This window comes from Diplotaxodon limnothrissa, linkage group LG5 (assembly GCF_057381915.1).
Source record: "Diplotaxodon limnothrissa isolate DT_005_m linkage group LG5, D_limnothrissa_male_GT1.1, whole genome shotgun sequence".
NCBI classification, from domain to species: domain Eukaryota; kingdom Metazoa; phylum Chordata; class Actinopteri; order Cichliformes; family Cichlidae; genus Diplotaxodon; species Diplotaxodon limnothrissa.
Window position 1 is genome coordinate 36,537,563 of NC_140600.1, and position 17,906 is coordinate 36,555,468.

General features: G+C 40.0%; 1 protein-coding gene across 1 annotated transcript; it reads right to left on the reverse strand.

Moving 5' to 3' along the window:
• Nucleotides 1-2,348: 2,348 nt before the first annotated feature.
• On the reverse strand, nt 2,349-17,022 carry LOC146632771 (CTTNBP2 N-terminal-like protein). Its single transcript, XM_085354677.1, has 7 exons — nt 16,956-17,022; nt 14,230-14,334; nt 4,572-4,805; nt 4,001-4,108; nt 3,659-3,847; nt 3,401-3,571; nt 2,349-3,284 (listed from the first exon to the last, which is right to left on the reverse strand). The coding sequence occupies exons 1-7, from the start codon at nt 16,992-16,994 to the stop codon at nt 2,349-2,351; spliced, it is 1,782 nt and encodes a 593-aa protein (XP_085210803.1). The 5' UTR covers nt 16,995-17,022.
• Between the last annotated feature and the right edge of the window lie 884 nt (nt 17,023-17,906).

Sequence of the window (17,906 nt, forward strand, 5' to 3'; positions counted from 1 at the left end):
TTTTTACAGCCATATTTATGTAAAAGTACAATATAGAAATTGATTTAAAAATCTGATTCCATTCACAACTCAGCAAAGGCACCTGTGGCTTCTTATCAAGCACTGACCTCTGGTGGACACTGTTTGGCAGTACAATATTGAAAACATAAAAAGAAGCCACAACGTTTAAAATTACCTGTGTAATATTGTATGATATGAAGTTAAGTCCAGTAATTCTATTCACTGTGATGGACTGTGTTGTGCTCTCAAGCACATCATTCCCAAAACAAAACAACATTTTTTCCTCTTTTCCTGCTCAAGACAACACACTCGCGTTTCTTCAAGACAACAGAACAACAGAGCAAATAACAGAATGATCAAAAAGATAACAGACATAAAGATGCACTGATACAGACGAGTGTCTTATGGGAAATAGACATTAAAAACTCTGTTTATTAAAGTAGTTTAATCGGACTAAAGGTTTGCTACATGCTCTGTCAACACAGACAGCAGCTTGTAAATGTAATTTTGAAACAGTTGACCCCTTGGTGCACAGTCACGCGAGCTGCCTGACACTGAGATGTTGGGAGCGGATCCTCGGGGTTTGGCAGGGTGGGGCCTGTATGCATGAAGCCTGATTGGATTGGGATCTCAGGGATTTAGAGGTCAGGTCAGCACCTTGGGCTCAATGTCATTTTTCTCAGGCTGTTCCTGAACAATTTTTGCAACAACTGCTTTTTTAAGAGGTGCATCGTGTTTTATGTACTGCTTTATGTTGCAGCGCATGTCCAATTTTGGATTTTTTTTGTTTTATATAGTATCCATTCACTACTTTGTTTGGTATACCGGTGCTAATTAATGCAAATATAAGTATAAACAGCCAATAACATGGCAACAACCTAGTGCTTGTAGACATGGTCAGTACAGCTTGCTGAAGTTCAAACTGAGCATCAGAATGAGGAAGAAAGGTGATTTGAGGGAGTTTGAATGGTTACAATTTCCCACACATGCATCTCTAGAGTTTTCAGATAATTGTCTGGGAAAAAAAAGAAAGAAATATCTGTTACATCCAAGGTATGTGGAAAAGCATTCTTTGGTTGCACAGCACGTCACATCTTGAAGCAGAAGGGCTATGGCATTAGAGGGCCACAGCATGCAACACTCCTGTTACATGCTAACCACAGGAAACTGAGATTACAATTCACACTCTGGCTAACCCAAATTGTACAGTAGAAGACTGGGAAAAAAATTGCCTGGTCTGATGAGTCCCAATTTGTACTGCAGCATTTGGGTGGTACGGTCAGAGTTTGGCTTAACCAACATGAAAGAATGGACCGTCCTGTCTTGTATCAATAGTTCAGGCGACCGGTGGTGGTGCAAGGGTGTAGGGTTATTTTCTTGGTACACTTTGGACTCCATGATACCCACAGGCTATAGTTGTTTCTTAAGTAAATCTGACCTCACTGGTTTTTCCTTATCAAAAGTGAGGAATTAATACGATTTATCATATATATATATAACACCAAACTGAATGTCCTTTTTTATGTTATTTAAACAAGTTATTGGCAATAATACCTAAAACACTATAATTCCTGTAGGAGGGCTAATAAACAGATGAGTGCATGACAAAATTTAGGATATATTTATTAAAGATACCACTTTCCAGCCTAACAAAAAAGTACTGTAAAAAATATAATTAAAAACAGAGGAATACCCAGCATGGCAGGATGCGATATTAATCAAAGCTATGATTGGCTACATTTTTTTCTTATAGTGATTTGTTATAAAGGACAAAGACATGATGATCAGAACAGTTTTTACAACAGCACCTGCATATAACCATCAGAGTCTACATAGTTATTGTAACTACATCATTAAATTAATAGACAACAAAACATGACATGACATTACGGCACTAATCAGATTATTTGTTGTGTTAAAATAAGATGCAGTAATAAGTAAGGACTACTGGGTTTTTAATTAAAAAAAAAAAGAACACTAGTGCAAACTAAAACGACTCTGTAGCCTACACTGGTCAAAGGTTAAGTTACTGATGATTATTCTTACAATAAAAAGCGACATACTTGAGACAAAATAAATGGAAAGACACTATTAAAAAATTATACATCGTAACAACATAATATGCACCTTATGAAACTTAAACTCAGCTGTAATTGTTCATTACTACCAGCTCTTCATCTACTTCCTACAATAGTGCCCTCGCACGTATTTCAAATAAATCTAATAAATACAAACAGCATAACAGTGTTTGAGGGGTCATTTGTTTAAAAAAAGGAAATGATAAAACTCTGGTTATATACAAACCTATATCTTATTATGAAATGTGAATGTTGCCACAAGCAGATCGGTTAATTAGATGAAACCACCATGTCCAGTTCTTTAACTCCTTCCTGGCTGGAGGTGAGGCCACAGCTTCCTGCGAGGGGACTATCAGAGAAATGGCTGGGAGACCTGGGCACTGCAGCTGGAGAAGAAGGGGCCTGGGCTAGACCAGGCTTCTTAGGAGGGATTGGTGGAGGGTTGCCCCGCTCTGCCCTGGGAATGGTGGGCGATTTTATTCCTTGGGGAACCATCCCTGCAGCCCTTCCAATGATTGGAGACAAAGGTGCTGCCAGGCTGCGGTAGTCTGTACCAAAGGGTGAGTTGTTCGATGTGGCGAGCTTCGCCGTAGCACTTTGCTGGGCGGTGGTGAAACGTGACAGGACTTGAGTAACTGTGCTGCGGGCAATCTGCTTGACCGGGTTGGCCTCTGGCGACGAGGTGACGGCCGCAGGAGAGGGGTCCTTCGGCAAGAGAGGAAGAGCAGGCTGCACAGCCTGGGACTGCGGCTCTGGGTCAGGGGTACCCTGAAACTTGTGGCGAGCAGCATGGAAACGTTGATTGATCCCGGCTTGGTAGGGAGACTGAAAGCTTTCTTGATTTGGGCTGGTTGGTGGCCGTTTGGCAAGAACGGGTGAGGCGCAGGGGGAGGAACAAGGAAGAGTTGGAGAAACAGCAGTGGAGGGAGAGAACGATGTTTGGGTCTGAATTGGAGGATTTTCATTTCCATTCTGTGGGTCATGATGCCCGTTAGTCTCTGCTGGACAATGATGACCGTTTGCCTGTGAAGGTGGCTTGTTTCTGTCCTCCTCTATGTCCTCAACCTTAACAGAGTCTACTAATGACTTTCCCGGAGGAACGTTTGTGGCCCACTCCTTTTCTCCTGGCTCAGTTGGAGCTGTAATGGCTCCTCTAGTTTCCTTCATTGTGTTCACTTCCTCCAGCTTCCTCTTGAGCTCTTCTACCTGATTACAAGAAAAATAAAAAGATATGCAGAAATGTGACTCTGCACTAAGATTCCCCTGCTGGAGTAAGTTTATATGAAATTAGAAATTTTGCCAAATGTGCTGACTGTGCAAACCTGATGCTGTAGCTGACAACAGTGAGCTTCCTCCTTCTTCAGTCGTGAGCGGAGCTGTTCACGGTCTGTGTCAAACTCAGCCAGCTGCTCCTCCACTCTCGCCTCCATCCTCAGAGCTTTTGTCTTCTCATCCTCCAGTTCTTTTCTAAGAGACTGACAAGTCTCTTTTTCCTACATCAGAAAAAGAAAATCAAAAATCGAATATGCCTAAGCACATACAGGTGCTAGGCAATGATGGGGTTCCAAATGTTTTTATACCTTTTCGAGTTTACGGCTCAGTTCGCTCAGTCGGTGTCCCTCCTCCAGAGCTCTGGCACTGGCCCACTTGCACTCTTTGGCCAAAGCACAGGAGAGCTGTTTGTGCTGAGCCCGCTCGTCCTCTAACTGGTCAGTAATGCGCCGCTGTTCTTTCTCCAGCCGGCGGACCTGACTCCTCTCAAATTCCAGCTAGCAACACAAAGAAGAAAAAATAAATTAAAAAAAAAAAAATCTGAAAATACACTGATTTTCATAAACACACTATGGCTGCTTAAACATCTGAAAATTACTGATTTAGCACATTTTGGACAAATATTTGATGAGTCATCAGTGAGAAGGCACCTGTTGTTGTAAGCGCTCCCTCTCCTTTTCCAGGATATAAGTGACATCATCTCCCTCCGCTGTATCCTCTGCATGCTTCCTCTTTTCCTCCTCCAGGTCTGCAATGACCTGAAGGAAACACAGCAGGGAGACAAAATCTGAGTTTGGCCTGCTAAAAAATAACATTAATACTGATTATCTCTAAAACAGTTAAACAAGTTAAATGGGGCAGCGGCCTCCTGGCCTGGTGGGCTTTGGAGGTACTGCATACGCGGTATTTTACAGAAAAATAAAATCTTTTGAATATGCAACTTTTTTAGTTATAAATAAATAATAAACAACAGTAAATATAATAAATAATATAAATATAAATCATTTGACTGAATATTTGCATTATGAAAAGTCACAAAAACTCATAAAAAGCTATTTTAAAAACCCTCTTTATTCACAGTGCATTACAAGCCAGCACTTCACTGGCTACTGCCTCATTTATGTTTTCTTTCTCAAACGCTGAGGATTACTTTTAACTTTTTTTCCCCTCCAAATCATCTCATTACCAGCGCTTCTGATTAAGGACGACACGTCCACCCACCCTTCTGTGCCTGCTCTCAGCTGCAGCCAGCTGGGCCAGCATCTTCTCCTGCATTCTCCTGCAGTGGCTCACCACCAGTTTGAGGACCACTAGAGGGTTGGAGGTGGAGGAAGAACAGCCAGCCTCTTTGTCCTGGCCCCCCACAGCCTCACTGTCTCTCTGCAAAGCCTGGAAGGGGTCACTGAGGTTGTACCTTCCATAGCGCTCCTGAATGAATAGCTCTTTACGCTGTGCCTGCAGGGGGGGCGGAGAGAGAGAGAGAGAGGAGTCAGCCTTTTTCCACACAATGTTTGTAACTGGGCTGTAGCAACTGTATCAGTTTTCTGGCTTCTCAGACTGATCAGAATCTTAGCTATTATTGCCTTTTTAGAATGGAGGGCAACGAAACTTGGTACACGTTGTTGTTCCTAGAGTATTTAAAAGTAGAATGGGAGGCAGAGCCTTCAGTTTTCAGGCCCCTCTTCTGTGGAACCAGCTTCCAGTTTGGATTCAGGAGACAGACACTATCTCTACTTTTAAGATTAGGCTTAAAACTTTCCTTTTTGCTAAAGCATATAGTTAGGGCTGGACCAGGTGACCCTGAATCCTCCCTTAGTTATGCTGCAATAGACGTAGGCTGCCGGGGGATTCCCATGATGCATTGAGTTTTTCCTTTCCAGTCACCTTTCTCACTCACTATGTATTAATAGACCTCTCTGCATTGAATCATATCTGTTATTAATCCCTGTCTCTCTTCCACAGCATGTCTTTATCTTGTCTTCCTTCTCTCACCCCAACCGGTTGCAGTAGATGGCCCCGCCCCTCCCTGAGCCTGGTCCTGCTGGAGGTTTCTTCCTTTTAAAAGGGAGTTTTTCCTTCCCACTGTTGCCAAAGAGCTTGCTCATAGGGGGTCATATGATTGTTGGGTTTTTCTCTGTATCTATGAAGCACCTTGAGGCAACTTTTGTTGTGATTTGGTGCTATATAAATAAAATTGAATTGAATTGAATTAACCTATGAATCATTCCAAGGGAACCTAACTGAAGTAATGAGCCAGTGCTCCATGTATGCATAACAGACAAATTAACAAAGAACGAATTTTAAATTGTATCTTTAGGCCCTCCGTTATTAGCAGACTGTCACAAAAACACAAACATTTGTTACCACCACTTTAAATGAATGTGCAAAAAATGCCAAAGATAACAGTTTTACAGGCATAAAACTGTGTTTTTGTGCCAACAATATTAACGATATTAACCAAAGCGCCATTATCAGAAAATGTAGCATATCTCGGGTTTTCGTGCAGTGTTTCCTTTAAAGATTTGTGGAGACTGAACGATTGGATGACAAAGAAAGAAGCAACAGGCCTAAAAAACTATCTACACCAAATATCTGAAAGTCATGTCCTTAAGACATTTGGAGGAAGAAAAAAAAGACAAGAGACCTGACACATAATCTAAGAGACGCATCTGGCCTTTAAGTTGATCCATCTATTGTTCGCCGAAGTCTCATCAGAAAAGTCTCAAAGGAAAGGTGGCTGTCAAGAAACCATTTTTAAGGAAGAGAAGCAGGGAGAAAAGATTGAAACACTAGTGGCAACAGGTCTTTTGAAGTGATCAATAAAACCTGAACTTGATATGCACACAGGACGTACAGAGTATAGATTATTCTTTATAAGTTATTCTTTAACTGTCCAGGCATGTATTTAACAAGAGTCATTAACCTACTGTGAAGATAATATCTGACTCTGCACCGCTGTATCGTAAGATATTCACTTGACCCTGAGCACTACTTCTGCATTAGGCTATATGATACTGGATGACACATATGCCAACACCAGAATATGTATGACAGTAGGGCTGTTCATATAACGATATATATCCAATGACGATATAAAAACGTGTATGGTTCATTTTACGCTATCGTTTGTTTCGTGGTGTCACAAAATAAACTTAACGGCAATATTTTTTCATCGTTTTGATGGTCACTGTAGTGGCTATATTAATTTCTTAAAGTTCTCTCTTTCTCTTATATTTAATATAACCACACTACAGATGGACAAGTGCCTGTTTTTATGTGTTGTGGTTAGCAACAACGACGGTAAAAGCATCGCGTGTGCGCTTGTTTATGTTCCACATAAACCTTTCACAATAAAGCTCAAGATCCTGTTGAGACTTTTCAAAATAAACTGAATCACATGAAAGAGCAGATTATTTACGGATGAGAAGTAAAAAAGAAAAGAGCCACCAGGTGCTAAAAAATAAACCTTAGACTCAAACGTTAGAACAGGCTTTTCCCCGCAGCACGCCGTGTAATAAATACTCACAAAGAAAACGGCGGCCTTTACAACTTATGCCTAAAAATGTATCGTTTCATGCATCGGTTAAAACACTCGACTCCAGCTACATGACGCGCAGCTGGAAACACTTCCCGCAAGTCGAGCTGCCCGAGATTCACATAATTTAAAGAAAATGTTACATTTTTGTGATTTATATAGTTATCGACGATAGAATTCTTATATCGGGATATGAGATTTTGGTCATATCGCACAGCCCTAAATGATAGCCAATTTTATCAGCTGACATCTCTTGTGTTCATGAACGGTTTCTTAAGTTCTCCAATAGACCCACCATGGGGTTGATGTTCATCTAGTACCATCATCACGTCAAAATAGTTCTGTTTATGAATAAATACTTGCAAAATTGAATGAATATTAATCTTCGTGCATTTTACCTGGTTGCGTCAAAATGCCTCCGTACTAAAGAACAATCTCATGAACAGAATTCCACTGTAGTATATAATGCTTCTCTTGGTCGGTAAAAAAGATATCTCAATTAATTTAAGCAGACAGTATCAATCCACAGCACAGAGTGTGATTATGAAATGATTTAATAGCTTTAATCTCTGGCAGCTATGACATTAACACATGCTGCTATCTCTTCCCTTCCATGAAAAGAGGAAATCAAACGCCATTTTCAGCACACCATGATTATCATTTCTAATACTGATGGTAAAGATGTAAAGAAGCAGTACTTAGGGGAAGAGAGAAAAAGAGAGATGGAGAAGGAGATGTTTAAAAAACAAAATAAGAAAAAACACTAACAGGAAAAAGAGCAACAGATGGTCCGCGTGTCGGTCTATCTTTAGCAGGACAGCTGCACCAGACTGGGCCTCGGCCAAGGGAGACCTGTTCTGTTTAACTCATGACAAAGGAGGAACAATAGCAGCCACACATTTCAGGTTTAGAAGATGTCTTTAGGCCTGCCCTGAAGAGGTACTGCAGAGGGAGGTAGAGAGAGAAAGTAAGTGAAAAAGAGAGAGCGGGAGAGGAGGGCTGTAGCAGAGCCAGCAGTGTCTTAGTGAGGTTTCAACAAAAGAGGATGAAGAGATTAAAGAAAGCGGTATCAGCTCTGGCAGGGTGAGGACAGAGCTCCTGAAGACTGATACCAAGATTACTTGAAAGGTTTAAAGTGTTGTCAAAGTGTGGAAAGGCCTGCAGAGCAATAGTCATCCATTCTTTTACAAAGCCTGCAAGCAAAATAAGTAATTAAAATCTTTGCATCTTGCTGCAGTTCACTGGCAGCATTTATTAAGGAGTCCCGTGGTATAAAAAGCCCACTGTGGCTGACAGATTAGCCATCATGGTGGATAACTACCGAGCTTAATAAATTGACTATTGCATGAGCACATCATAAGCTTCCTCGGGCAGAATATAATTGATACAAAAGTGCCATTAGCCATTAGTAGTTGTGGAGAGATTCTGCCATAAATGAAATTTCACAAAACAAAATAGACATTTGCTAATCGAGCGGGGAGAAAACGTGAGCTGAAAAACACCAAGATCCTTTATAATGCTGTACTCAATTCTATAGAACTAAAATGACAGTGTCAGATCAAACTCTAACTGCTTTTAGGAAGTTCTTCAAGTTCACTTAGTTGTTTCCAGAAAAACACCGGGAGTGTTCACCAATGGCTTTAGACAGAAAATCAAAGTTCAAACATAATTTCACGAGAGATCAGAAGCTTTACGGCTATCGTTTTCTCAATCCTCAATGTTGGCTCATTTGGCACAAAGCGAGCAGGACAAGGCTGCGAGGCTTCGCAGCTGTTATTTGATCTAGTCCGCTGAGGACGGTGTGAAGGCGGATCAAACAGAATGGAGGGTGAAACAGGAAAACACGGGTTGCCCGAGAGAATTCAAAAATGCCTCTCAAATGTGGGCACTATCGAAAGCCCAATCACCATTCAGGAACTCAGAAGCAGACTTTTGTGCTATGCAGGACATTTACTCTGTTGTTCTTGTACCGACTATATTATAGGGAGCAAATAATGTTTATACTGGGGCTAAAAATAACATACATCACCTAATTTTAAAGAGAAGTCTGAAAAGCGAAATCTGTCTGCAGAGCTGGCCCACAGCCCACTCCTGTTCCCGTCAGTGACTGTCTGCTCTGATGTGTCACTTTACAGGCCAAGACTAAAAAAACCTTATATGGGAGTTTCCATTCTTGCCTAAGTCAGTCATATAAAATGACACTTAAAGGGAAAATAAGACTAGATTTATAAGTCATTCCTTACAGAGGAGAAAGCTACTTAGAAACATATACATAACTAAAAAAAAGTTTTCATTTCTTTCCTTGTTTATGTCTAATTATTCAGCCTGCACTGTTTACACTTTAATATACGTGGATAACGGGCCTTTAAATTGTCAGGATTTTTTTTTTTGATAAATTCTCAGCACCCCCTCGTTACACAAATGTTTACTCATAAACACAGACTGTGCTTCTCTCTCTCCCTCCACAGCCCTTCAGTGCACAGACAGATGTGTACTTCCTCAGCACAGAGAGAGTTTGTTTTCCTCTGCATCGCTTCTCTGTAAAGGGAAAAAAACCCAATTCCTCATGCTACTTCATACTTAGCGCCCACACCTACCACAGTATTCATCGCATCATACAGTACATGTACAACACCCATAAACACTCAGGGCATGGTTGTTATGCATCACAGTCTAGTTTCATTATTTACGCCTTTGTCAGTTGGCAACAGTTCCTGGCAACCTGTGGGTGCTTTTTCTTGGGAAGCTGTCTTTTTGCCATGGCTACGTTGGTTCAAATCCAGCTTATCTTTTGCTGACATATGCCTCAAGTCTTTCTGCTATGCAGTGTTAGTGACAAGATTGATAAAATAAAAAGTTATGAATAACTTTCCACCCTGGAATCCTGTATACTGTATGTCAGATGTTGTTAATGCATGTCATTAGCATTCTATGGTAAGGAAAAGGCTATCTAAAACCACTATCCATCACTGAAGTGCAAAATATGTTATGTTATCTGATAGCGAATCTAATCAGCTGATGCATCGCAGCCCAACAAACAAAAGTGCTCTTTCCTATTTCAGCACCTAAACACAGCACAAGGTAAGATTTTGAAGTAGCTTCATTTGGAAGCTCTTGTCTGCCACGCCATGTGAACCTGACAGTTAATTAAAGGCTAATTTCCATATCCGAGTCCCTTTTGAACATAAAGACTCATATTCCTTTCCCAAACCAAAGGGACTACTGGATCACTGCAGGGTTTTGTGTGCCAAATATAAGCGTTGCCAGAGACTCACTTCCTTTTGAAAGCCACAGTGTGAGCAGCTGCAAAAGTGAGTCACAAGGGGAAAAATGCAGCAGATAGTTAGAATGCCACTGATAGTTCTGCATAATTAAATATAGAGTACCACAGAAGAAACACGCCATTAACCTCACATCCTGTACTTGCCATACAATACAATGTCCTGTAGAAAATCACTGATAAAAGATTTGGAAAAAACACAGAGAAAGTAGACAACAGATGAAACTTGACAGTTTTTATACTTTTAAAAGCAAATATGTGAAGAGTTTATCACGCATGTGATACAGTTTATCTGCGTCTGTTTTATTACTATGGAAAATTGTGTTAAAGCTAAACACCTCTCACATGACGGTGACAGTGTGGCACTGACACATCAGATAAAACCAACATGAGTGGCCTTACTTCTCCAATTACTGCTGGCAGACTTGCTAATATCTGCAACGAGCAATGGATACAAGTTACTCTTATAAAGTACAAATATTAGACAAACTCAAACTCAATTTTTATGGGGAATCACATTTTGTTGCAATCTATCCACAGTGGACAAGCAAAAGCCCAAAATGTCAACCTCGTTTATGTAGATAAAATGAGAGAATTAAATGCCTGAGAACTTTGCACATAACTTTTGGGTGTTTTTTTGTTGTTTATGACAGTCCCTTCAACGGCAGTTACAACATTTATCTAACAGACAAACTGCCATTCATAAATCCATGCAACAACAATGGAAGATCTGGTTATGGGGGTGCTATTTCTCTGATAACAATCCGCTTTTCATGTTAGGACAAGACCCAAGGTGCCATGTTTCAAGAGCAGAACAAAAGAAAGGTATGAACTTGTGTTTTCACTTTAGCAAACTCATTTAGAAAAACTAGAACCCTGCAGCGCTGGATGATTAAAAATCCTAACTGCATATGACTGGAATTAAAGGCTGTGTGACTAATACTGATTTTTTTCCTTGAAAAAACAATTTTTTTTTACCCACAACTTAGTGATCGCATAATTATTAAAGTACCATAAAACTGTCAGACTGGTCCAACTGAAGGGATGAATGGGTTAAGAATTTGTGTAGATGAGGGCAGCATAGCCATATTCACTTCAAGCTCCCTCCAGTTAAGGCCAATGTTTATTTGTTCACTCCTACTCATGCTCACAGTGAGTCATCAGGCACCCAGTGTGCTGTAACTCTTCTTGCCTTAGATGGCCAGATCCCTGAGGAGATGTAGGAATGTGGTCTAGACACAACACATGAACATTCAGCAGTGTTCCACAAGCTGCCTCCTCTCAAGTTTGTTCTTTCAATGGCACATTTTACAACACGAAAATGACTAGAATTCCAAGTGCGTAAGGGCTGTAAGACGCAAACATTACTGGCAGGAATGAAGTATGCAAAGCATTAAAAAATTTGAAAAAGGCAAAGCCATCTTTTGCAGAAATGTTGCATCATGAAGTTGCTTAACCGCTATTTATCATGCATTTGTGATTTTGCGTCAAAACAACACTTATTATTATATTTAAAAAATATATCTAAATAAAATACAATAGATCCTTAATATAACATAAAAATTTACAGAAAGCATGAGAAAGCATGTGAGCCTGCTGGTACAGCAAAAGGACACAGAATGGGGAAAATAGCCTGCCAATCCTTTAATTGAAAGGATTGGCCAGCCTAAGGCATTTTAACGTCCGAGCTGGTGGCTCTGCGTCAAACTGACAGTCTAAACTCTGCAACAGCAAGTTCAAAGTGAGTGCATGTGCACTGTTCACTGGTTCATCTATTCACTCCAGTGTATGGTATACGTAAACAATGCCCGGAAAGATTTAGTCCATTCTCTCAGACACAGAGAGTAGTTCTCAGATTAGGCAAACTCAGAAGGTTTAGCTTAACGGTCACAGAAAATAGCCTTGTACAGCAAACTGTATGCTACTAAAAATCTAGATGACATGCAAGGAGAAATGTTTTGTAGGCTACATATAACTCTTTACTTGGGCTACCACTTATGTACATTAACTAATGGACAAATCCCTCTCTCCTCTTTTGAAAGATGATTTGCTGATAAATAAAGATAGGCTGAGATACTGGATGGATATATCAGGGCATGCTTTGGAGTGCTTCTCTTGCTATCTGTCTTTACCATCCTTTTCAGAGGCCACTTCTAAGGTCAGATTCTCTTCCATTCATCCTGCCTACAGCGTACCACAAAGTCCTGATCTTTCCTTTTTCTGTTACATCTCCTCCCTCTTCACCACATTTTGATCACTTTTAAGGATATTTCTTATCACTTCTACACAGATGACATTCTGCTGTTTAACTCTTTTAAGGCATAAGATATATCTAATGTTATGATCTTGCATATGTACTTAGAATTCTATTAAAAGTTGGATGGCTGATGACAATTTTCTCCAACTTAATGAAGAAAGAACAGAAGTTCTTGATTGTGCGCTGGACAGAATGTGTCTAAAGTAATGGAAACTCTAGATTTCCTTGTCACTATCGCTGAATTTTCATTTAGGAACCGTGGGGTAACTTTTGACTCCTTTTTCACTCTGGAATTCTCGCATTCATTTCTGTTTTGCTCTTAGTTTTATCGCTTAAGAAATATTGCCAAGTTGAGTTCCATTGTGTCATGCTCTGAACTGGAAATTGTTATTCATGCTTATATTTCATAACATCTGGATTAGTGCAATTCATTGCTCACTTGTCTTAACAAAGCTTCCCTGGAACGTCTGCAGGTTATGCAGGACATCATGATTACGTCTTCTAAGTATTAGCATATCACATCATTGGTAGTTCATTTGCAATGGCTCCCCATTAACGTCACTCCACTTTAAGATTCTGATTTTGACTTTTAGGGGTCTGCACAGACAAGCATGAGAATAAATTAGTGAAGTTTTACTTGGAGTTCATTTGTAGGATAAGAGACTCACTGCAGAGCCAGCTCATTATATCAGTTCATTATTTAATTGTACTTGAAGTACTTGCTCATGCTAATCAGCTTTTGCTAATCTGATGAAAGCGTTAATGTTTAAAGATCGTTCAGGTAAAGACTGAACTAAAAATGCACTCACATTTTTTGTGACAACCTAATTTGGATCAAGTCCTCCTGTCTGTAGTAGAAAGATTTTAGTAGTAGTTTTTCTAAATAACAAACAAAGACGGGGAAATGGAAATGAGTCACACCCCAACTATGTATCAACAGATTAATATCTAGAGCCTTGAACAGTGGTTATTATAATGGGTTTATAGTTATAACATTATTCTGGATGAAGATTTCTAATGCATGAACGCTGTGGTAATATACGTGCTACTCCTCATGTTTCCACGTCTCTACACCAAGGTCAAAAGTGAAAACTTAGCATGATCCAAGATCCATAATATCCAGATGAATGGATAAATACACCGGTTAGAAATAAAACCAAAGTGACCCTTTAAGCAGACAGTATAAATGAACAGCGATGGCTGCATGCAGGAGTTATTTGAGATATTTCTATGGATAAATTAATTGCTGCTGTGAAAGCCTGTCATTGCTGAATTCATTCTGAACACTGAACATTATGCACTCCACACTGTATATAAATGCCACTTGTTTTGCACATATTCAACTCTGTATATTTTATATATTTTATTATTATTATTATTATTATTTTATTTTATTTTTTTACTATTTAATTTGTAAAAATGTGTATACACACACACACACACACACGTAGGAAAATATTTAGTATACACATCCAGAAATGCATACACTATTATATATTGTACATATATTTATTAGTTTCAGGTTGGCCATTCTTGTATTTTGCTCGTTTGTGTTGTTGTGTTTGCACATCTCTGTTGCTTGTGGGGCTCGCACACAAGAATTTCACTCGCATGTGCTGTGCCAGTGTGCCTGCACATGTGATGTGACAATAAAAAAGTGATTTGATTTGATTTGATTTACTGCCAAAACCACGAGCGTTGAATAGCCACTTTTCAGCCTCGGGTGTGAATGTTTTACATTAAAAAGACATTTTGTGCAGAGAATTTATAATAACACGACAACGTTCCCAGCTCTGATGACGGGTACCTTTAGGGCTTCAATGACAAGATCCCGGGCCTCCAGCTCTCCCTCCAGGATGCTGAAAAGCATCAACAACTCTGGCTTGCTCAGACTCTCCATGTTCAGTTTGGACTGTAAAGGCAAGACATAAAAAGAGAAAGCCTGTTTTTTGTTGCTCATTGTGATTTATACATTGCGTAATTATTACTCTACTACTGAAGAAAAATCACATGGAAAGTATTAATCTTGCTTTTTTCCCATAACAATACTGCAGTTACTCGGTCTTTCATTTCATTGTCAAATAAAGCTTAATGTTTTCCAATTCTCCCAAAATCAGAGATCCAGACAGCCATCTGATCTAACCCACTGATTTATGAGCTTTCTGTGGATTAGTGGTGATTATATTGGGATAGGGTCATTTTACAAAGCAGACTTAGTGTGCAAAACATATACAAAATCTTTTCGGTCTTATATTTGAGGAAACCCGATCATTAGTTTGGATATAGCTTAAAGGTACAGTGACTTTCTCTAGTAAAATGCAATAAATATTTAGCAACAGCGCAATTTCTGTGTTTCTAAGGTTGCTCACTAACATGGACGTGTTGATCAGAGCACACGGATCTCAAATAAGAGACCGTAGATAGAGACCAGATAATCTCAGAGTAACTTAACTTTCACATCACTTTGTTTCCCAGCTGTGTGTTCCCATCATAATTGGACATTATGGCAGTTGGTTATTTTTTTGTTGTTAAAGTTATGTGGTCTCTTTGTAGTGTCTCTGTTCTCACAGCTGTGTTGGTACTGCTGACAAGCCCTGCGGTGTCCACATCTCAAACATCCAACCACGCTCTGCCCAAGTGAATGCAAGCAGGCCTCTTTTTTGAAATGAGATCAAAGCTGTTGATGGCACTGCACTGACGATCCTTTATAGACCAGAATCATCACGTGGGACGTCTGGGATGGATGAACACTCCACCAACTGACTACCTAATAACAGTCATGCACGCTCAAGCTTGAATAACTGAAATATTCTTTCTGTTAAGTGGCTGAAGCATCTAAAAAAATCTCACTCTTTGCTGTCACCAGACTGTAATCAACACCTGAACAAGCATTCACTCTGATCTGAGCAGTTTGTGGTCACCACACCATCCCACATCACAAAGTCATCACGAGATATCTTAAAAAAAGGGGGGGAAAAGCCACAATATTTCCCAGTCTTCTACAGCGCAAGTTGCACAGAAGCCTGAAGATGAATAGCATTCTTGAAACCTTAGCATTTACACGACGCCTAACAGGAGAACAAGTATGCAGAAATTGAAACGAAATGACCCTGCTGAACTGCATTTACCGTCTGCAGCAGCGTCCTCGCACAAAGAAGGCACAGTGTTTTAGTTGTGCCGTTAGAAGAACTCATGGCCTGTGGCCTAACCACATGGGTAAAAAGCTAATTAAACTACAGCACACACATCTCCCTCGGTTTTGGTTTACAGGCCCGCTTGCTAATTTCACAGGCCACCATAATCACTGTGAGAAGTGTGTGCACTGTGTTATGAGAAGAGTCTGGACCAACAGGAGCCTGCATGTGCCACTGTACTTTTCTAGACCCTCAACATTTTAAAATTGTTCTGCCTAATCCCCCTGAGCTACAGTTGGCAATTATTAGTGTATACAAACAAAGGGTGGTAGCATGGGAAATGCAAATATTCCCACAAGTTCTCCTTGCTCTACTTCCGATGACGAAAGCCCTGTGTCCATAATCTTTTTATCCGTGGTTGTTTTAAGCCAGGATAGCCATGTGCCTCGTCTGCAACACTGTAAACTCGTTAAAACACACAGTTACTTTCGCTGCAAACAAACATTGGAGCAAAGAGGCCTTTGTTTTGTATCTTCTTGTGTTTTTGTATGTAGTATATAGGGCGAAAAAACCCTCTTTCACCCTAGTACAGCCAAAGTTCTTTAAATACCCCCTTTTTTTCTTTTTTTTTTAAATCCAAGAAGGATTTCTAAGCTTCCAAATCCCAGTTGTCATACTGACACTATCCAAAGTATGCCAGACAGCAATTTATTTTACATGAAACTACACGAAGTCAGATCAAAAGCCACTCAACCTCATCTGACAGATGATTTCATACTTAGTCAAAGATAAAAGTTTCGCATAGATTCCTATTTGCAGTCTGAAACCACACAAACTAACGTGAGATGGAGGTCAGCTAGAGGGAAATAAAGCTCGAGAGGTCTCCTGAATTTCCTGCAGCATGTCTAGATACTAAATTGGATTTGTTAGCCAACCTAATTTCTGCACAGGCCACTTAGCTTCCTTCCTCACTTAGCTTCCTCCCTACATGCGGTGATATAGTTTTAAAATAAGAACTACATCGAGTTAAGCAGCTGTGTGTTGTAAGACCGGCGTATGCTCTTCTGTGATTTAAGAGTCGTTTAACAACTGGAGCCGCTGCAACAGAGAGCAGCATTATCAAAGATCAGTCGGTCATCTGAAGCTCAAGATGATGATGACGAGCTGAAAAGTCGTTTGTTTTGTTTTGTTTTTTAGGAAAAATATTTAGTCTTAAACTTTTTTTTCACAAATGGAAACACGTCAAACGGCTCGGCCTGTACCCTCTCTGCTGAAGCTTTATGGGTTTTTTTTTTCTTTTTTCCCTTCTTTAGACAAAAAGTCTCGGTGCAAAACTGCAAACTATCGTGTACAACTTCATACCGCAAACACAGAAAACGCTGTCAGCGTGACTTCTTACCTTCATGAGGCCCTCGGAGGTCTTTGAGAACTCCAGCATGAACTTTTCTCCTGTCAGAAGATTTCTTTCACTTGATTTGCGTCTTCTGATCCCGTCGCAGCGGAACCCTGGACGGCCAAGAAGCGTCCTGAACGACGGCCGAGCTCGCCAATTGGCGTGAACGGCCGCTGAGTCCTGACCAATGAGAGGCGAGATTATGCGGGAATGGGCAGATTCTGTGACGATCTACTTCTTGGTTTTTGGTTGGACTTCTTTGTTTAGTATTTCTCGAGTTCCTCCTCTGTCTTTACTCTGGAGTGTCTTACAACCATGCGAACGTCTTTACACGTGGTTTACTTTTAGACAGTCACGAAGTGACTTTGTATCTCTGGCATATCGCGCTTTTGTGTAGTAGAGTTTTTGTTGTCCTCTCCTCGAAATAAGCGTGTAATATTTCCCCAGGTAAATCGTGGACATTGATGTGGTTCCGCTTATAATAGTTATGTCCTTCAAAAAATACAGAATATCTTTATTTCAGTACTGTAATACCACAGTAGACTAAAGAAGACATTCTATTGCAAGCCCGAAATAAAAGCGCAAATAAATATTAATAGTGCAGTATACTTAACACACTCGAGAGGGGGCTATTCTGCATAGTGGGTTGGTGAATTGGACTGAAACTTATTGTCCTCCTAGAGACAATATTATGCGCTGCCCTGCAGCGTAAAACAAGTAAACACATCAAATAAACAGAACCAACAACATTCCCTCTAGCAGCCATTATAAATGAATAATTAATTATAAAGCATTTCCCCCCCTGATTGTTCAATAATGAATATTGTTGGATTGGGAATTTTCATGAATCATTTTGATTGTGCTGTTTATCTAATTTGGAATCACAGCTGCTATGTTGGATCAAACGTAGAATAAACAGAAAAATCTCAAGTACAATATTTCAAAAATCAAACTTGG